This window comes from Pimephales promelas, chromosome 6 (genome assembly GCF_988280905.1).
Source record: "Pimephales promelas chromosome 6, fPimPro1.hap1.1, whole genome shotgun sequence".
NCBI lineage: Eukaryota > Metazoa > Chordata > Actinopteri > Cypriniformes > Leuciscidae > Pimephales > Pimephales promelas.
Genome location: NC_142774.1, coordinates 24,317,059 through 24,323,111, shown reverse-complemented (window position 1 = coordinate 24,323,111; position 6,053 = coordinate 24,317,059). Strand labels below are relative to the sequence as shown.

General features: G+C 38.0%; 1 protein-coding gene across 1 annotated transcript in view; it reads right to left on the bottom strand.

Annotated features, from left to right (window-relative positions):
- Positions 1–1,380: 1,380 nt before the first annotated feature.
- The window catches only part of snapc3 (small nuclear RNA activating complex, polypeptide 3), a 30,148-nt gene continuing 25,475 nt past the window's right edge, over positions 1,381–6,053 (bottom strand). The window contains exons 8-9 of the mRNA XM_039694639.2: positions 5,816–5,923; positions 1,381–1,690 (exon numbers count right to left, since the gene is read on the bottom strand). Of these exons, the coding sequence (XP_039550573.1) occupies positions 1,543–1,690; positions 5,816–5,923 (256 nt within the window). The 3' untranslated portion in view covers positions 1,381–1,542. The remainder of the gene's footprint in view (positions 1,691–5,815; positions 5,924–6,053) is intronic.

Genomic DNA, 6,053 nt, shown 5'->3' with positions numbered 1-6,053 from the left:
GTTGAGCATCAGACCAAAAAACAACATGACAACATCAGTTGAGGGCTGCAACTGCACTTTTTAAATGACAATATACTGGCTGGACTACTGTTGTCAGTGATGTAAGTATTTGAAACGAACATGATTTCTTTATGTCTAGTGACATATCAGGGCCATTTTATGATTAATAATTGAAATACATTTCTTACATACAGCTCCTTTAAATGCAAACCTGTGATAAATGCTGATAGCGTTAATATGCGCATTAAGAATTGATTCTATAGTTACATGCATTTAAATATATGTACGCAGGTTTGTAATTCCCTACAAACGATGCCTAAACAATCTACTCGTCTTGCCTGTAAATTTTGATACAGAATTTTATTTTATATTAATCACTTTCACATTAAAATTCACATGTGAAAGAAACTTCACAATGCTTTATCTATAAGGATCCTCCATAGGGAGAGGCTAGTTGGCACTTCAGCACTGCGTTGTCATCGGGTGCAGGCGAAGGTCCTTCGTCAGATCTGGAAAAGGCCTGGGTCCGGTAGGCTGCGGGAAAACCTCGGGACACTAAAATTAGCATATATGCCATTCTTCTTGTGATGTAACGAGTACATCAGGATTTAAGGGAAGTGTTCCCAGTTCCGGCTGACCTAATCTATGCAGCCCAACATTGAATTATAGAACTCGATAATGTATTGTGTTTTTAGCCTAGCTTTGAACTGACAGAGTGTGTCTGCTTCCCAGACAATGGTAGACTGTTCCAAAGTTCCGGTGCTAAATAGGAAAAGCAACAGTCAATTTTGATATTCTAGGTATTATCAACTGGCCGGAATTTTGAGATCGCAATAGACATGAAGGACTATAATGCACTAAGAGTTTGCTCAAGTACTGCAGAACTAAACCATTTAGTGCTTTGTAAGTAATCAGCTATATTTATACAACGTTTAATAGGCAGCCAATGCAGTGTTGATACAACGGGGCTATTATGGTTATAGTTCATGGTTCTGGTAAGAACTCGAGCTGCTGCATTTCGAACCAGCAGTAGTTTGTTTATTAAGCGTGCAGGGCAACCTCCCAGTAGAGCATTACAATAATCTAGCCTTGATGTCATGAACGCATTAACCAATTGTTCCGCATTTTCTGAAATGTTTGGCTACATTTATTTCAGAAGAATTTTGTCTGTAGTGACCAGTGTTTTTGTCAGTAGCTTTCCATTCACATGTGTAGGGTGCTTTGTGTGTGGAAGACCATTTTTGTCCGCCACCACCAAAGACCTTTTTTGACCCAGAAAAAAAACCCTCTAAATGTTAACAAATTTGGCCTGGAAAAAATAAAAAATGCATGTTTCAGTTAAAATGCATTGTGGTAGCTAATGATTTGCAGCATACAAAATTCTTTTTGAAATCAGATTTTATTTTTATTTAGAAAAAAATGTGAAAATACAGAAAATGTCAATACGTTAACAAACAATATAATTTGGCATAATACCACTTAAACAAAACTATTACTGTATAGTCTAAACACTGTATAGTAGAACATACTTTTGGTTTGGGATCAATTAAACGTGCCTGGATCAACATAGGCATAGGCCAGGAAATCTCCTAGTTTGTTCCCTTTATCGTCATAGTGAAACATTCGAAAGCACTGGTCACAAAACAGACAGGGGTCCGTAGGGGCAAGAGCATCACTGGTTGTTATCCACCTGCCAAAGATAAAACAACTTCCTTTCAGTATAAAAAATAAATAAATTAAGATTAATACATTATAGAACTGTTCAGTTTTGAATACTCAAACTCAGAAACCTAGTTTCAACTACCCCCCCAGTCCCAGCTTTATGCAGTTATTAATACAGTTATTAGAGAGAGGAAGAAAGAGAGAGAGAGGAAGAAAGAGAGAGAGAGAGAGAGACGTTGAAATAATGAGACAGAAAAGCATGTGCGTCAATATTATTATTTATTTATTTATTTACTTCGTTTTAATTAATTCGTTCATTATTGTTTTCTATAATTGACAGTAGATAAGCCAATAAATGAAAATAATTATTTATTTGTTATATTATCTGAATAATTACGAAAATCCGTGCAGCAGGACTATTAATTTATTTATATAGCCTATTCAGTTTAGTTTTCTATTTAGCCTATTATAGATAGGACTATACTTTATCTATTAAAACTAAACTGTGTCAATTGATTGTGAAGTTAGACTCGAAAATTGCAGATCAAGCGCATGGGGCTGCATGTCTTCTCTTGTTATGAATTGTATCCTATTTTCCATTAACTACACGCAGAGATATGGAACTCTGTAATTATGCGGTTCAAACTTGCCTGAAACTACTTTAGCCATGCGTTTCCCTGAAAATAATTGCACAACTTTAGAATGTTCTCAACCAATCAGAATCAAGCATTCAACAGCCCTGTAGTATAATGCAATATAGATGACACTGAAACTGTTGTCATATTGACAGAGTATTCAAAGCGCTTGCAAAATGATGACAATGCAGCAACCGCCATTTCAACAATATACAGGTCCTTCTCAAAAAATTAGAATATTGTGATAAAAATCATTATTTTCTGTAATGTACCGATAAACATTAGACTTTCATATATTTTAGATTCATTACACACAACTGAAGTAGTTCAAGCCTTTTATTGTTTTAATATTGATGATTTTGGCAAAAAAGTAAAGAAAAAACTAAAAATCCAAAAAATTAGCATATTTCATCCGACCAATAAAAGAAGTGTTTTTAATACAAAACAAGTCAACCTTCAAATAATTATGTTCAGTTATGCACTCAATATTTGGTCGGGAATCCTTTTGCAGAAATGACCGCTTCAATGTCGTGTGGCATGGAGGCAATCAGCCTGTGGCACTGCTGAGGTGTTTTGGAGGCCCAGGATGCTTCGATAGCGGCTTTAAGCTCATCCAGAGTGTTGGGTCTTGCTTCTCTCAACTTTCTCTTCACAATATCCCACAGATTCTCTATGGGGTTCAGGTCAGGAGAGTTGGCAGGCCAATTGAGCACAGTAATACCATGGTCAGTAAACCATTTACCAGTGGTTTTGGCACTGTGAGCAGGTGCCAGGTCATGCTGAAAAATTAAATCTTCATCTCCATAAAGCTTTTCAGCAGATGGAAGCATGAAGTGCTCCAAAATCTCCTGATAGCTAGCTGCATTAACCCTGCCCTTGATAAAACACAGTGGACCAACACCAGCACCCCAGACCATCACTGACTGTGGGTACTTGACACTGGACTTCAGGCATTTTGGCATTTCCTTCTCCCCAGTCTTCCTCCAGACTCTGGTACCTTGATTTCCGAATGACATGCAACCACTGAGCAACAGTCCAGTGCTGCTTCTCTGTAGCCCAGGTCAGGTGCTTCTGCCGCTGTTTCTGGTTCAAAAGTGGCTTGACCTGGGGAATGCCGGACCTGTAGCCCATTTCCTGCACACGCCTGTGCACGGTGGCTCTGCATGTTTCTACTCCAGACTCAGTCCACTGCTTCCGCAGGTCCCCCAAGGTCTGGAATCGGTCCTTCTCCACAATCCTCCTCAGGGTCCGGTCACCTCTTCTCGTTTTGCAGCGTTTTTTGCCACACTTTTTCCTTCCCACAGACTTCCCACTGAGGTGCCTTGATACAGCACTCTGGGAACAGTTTGAATTTTGGGTTTTCATGAGCTCTATGCCAAAATCATCAGTATTAATACAATAAAAGACCTGAAATATTTCAGTTGGTGTGCAATGAATCTAAAATAGAAACTAGTTTAAAAAGAATCTAATATACAGGGGTTGGACAATGAAACTGAAACACCTGGTTTTACAACACAATAATTTGTTAGACTGGTGAGGGCCTCATTTTGCATCCAAATACAGCACCAATTGACAGATAGAAGTCCTTCACAGTGACCAGAGGGATTATGAGCCGTTCCTCTTCCAGAACAGTGTCCAGGTCACTATATGATGCTGGTGGACTCCAAAACACCTCAATAATATTCAGATCTGGTGACTGTGCAGACCATGGGAGATGTTCAACATCACTTTCATCTTCATCAAACCCTTCTGTCACAAGTCTTGCTGTGTGTGTTGGTGCATGATCATGCTGATACACTGTTTGAGCATCAGGTGCTCATGATCCTCCAGAAGGGTTTGGTAGTCCTCGGCAGTGTCGTGTCCATCAAATACAATCAGAATTGTCATGACATTGGAGCTCAAACCATCACTGATCCACCCATGCCTCACTCTGAAGATTGGCCGCCAGGCATATAGATGTGAAACCTCCAACATTGGCCAGTGTTTCAGTTTCATTGTCCAACCCCTGTATATATATATATATATATATATATAAGGGGTGTAACGGTACATGTATTCGTATTGAACCGTTTCGGTTTGAGGCTTCCGGTTCGGTACGCATACAAACCGAACGATTGCTTGGACCATTTTTCCTGTCGGCAAAATTCGTGCTGACGCGGCCAACACAACGTTGCACAACATCAAATGGCAAGCGTAATGAAAGCAGAACGAAACCGCGCTCCTCGTTATGTGCTTCACGGATCGTTTATCAGTTCGGACCAGCAACATCTGTGCAGCGCGAGCCAATCTCGATCAAGCAACACTGTTACTACACAGCGCTAAGAGATCCAGTAAAGAAAACATTTGAATTCGCCACTGAGGTAATAACATCGCTGCAAGATCTAGTGAGATGCATTCCCATTTCTCCGTTATTAACCGTAGATCTCTATTAGATCAAACAGCGCTGACGTGGAAACCAGGAGAAACATTGTGCCGTGAATGAACTAGTAATACTTTACGTCCACAGACCAGCAACATTCACCATGGATTTAATATAGTAACACAAACTGGAACCAGTTTGGCTGGAATGGTGAAATGCTTTCAAGTACTTCACACATCTTTTTCCAGCACTTCAAAATTCAAATATTATATAAATAAATATATATTTAAATGTTATTTTTAATGTGATGACCAAAACATTATTTGTTCATCCTTCAAAGATGACCCCCATTTATAAACCTGAAAGTTTCAAGATCTAGGAAAACTCACACTTATTGGTAACACTTTACAATAAGGTTCATTAGTTAACATGTACTAAGAATGAACAATACTTCTTCAGCATTTTTTAATCTTAGTTAATATTAATTCCAAAATGTACTAATACGTTATTAAAATCAAAGGTTGTATTAGTTAACATTAGTTAATGCACTGTGAACTAACATGAACACACAATGAACAGCTCTATTTGTATTAACTAACATTAACAAAGATTAATAAACAATGTCACTAATGCATTGCTCATCGTTAGTTCATGTTAGTTAATGCATTTACTAATGTTAACGAATGAACCTTATTGTAAAGTGTTACCCACTTATTTAAAAATATTTTTTCTTTAAAACAAATAGGAAATTTCTCTGGCATTTCTTTCTTTTTGCTGTATCGAAAACGTACAGAACCGTGACTTTAAAACCGAGGTACGTACCGAACCGTGATTGTGTACCGTTACACCCCTAATATATATATATATATATATATATATATATATGTTGTCCAATTTTGAATGAAAGCCTAATTATTATGCGGATCTTTGTCTCTTTCAGGTGAGAATCACCTAATTATACATGATGAGGGCTGGCCTGTTCACGTCCATTTGCATATTGCCTTGGCAAATAATTTTTTTTCACAATATAACCCAATTCACAGTTTTATTAGAATGATTAGACAGGATGATTTTCAGATCATTGTGAAGAAAAAACTCTAGGCCACAACACCCATTAGTCTTTCTGGATGGCCTATAAATTGCGGCAGTTACGGTTTACCTGCTGATATAGAGATGACACACAGAACACTTCCGAGTCACGACTCTATGCTTGTGAGTGATGAGCGGGTAGAGCTTTACGTCTAAACAGTCATCCTGATGGACCAGTCTATCACCATATAAAAGACAGAAACAAATAAAATTAACCACCATTCACACACTATTAAATCCTTGACTATGACTTTCAAAAATCTGTTAACTTTTTACACTTGTAGCAACTCATAATGTAACTAGATGAA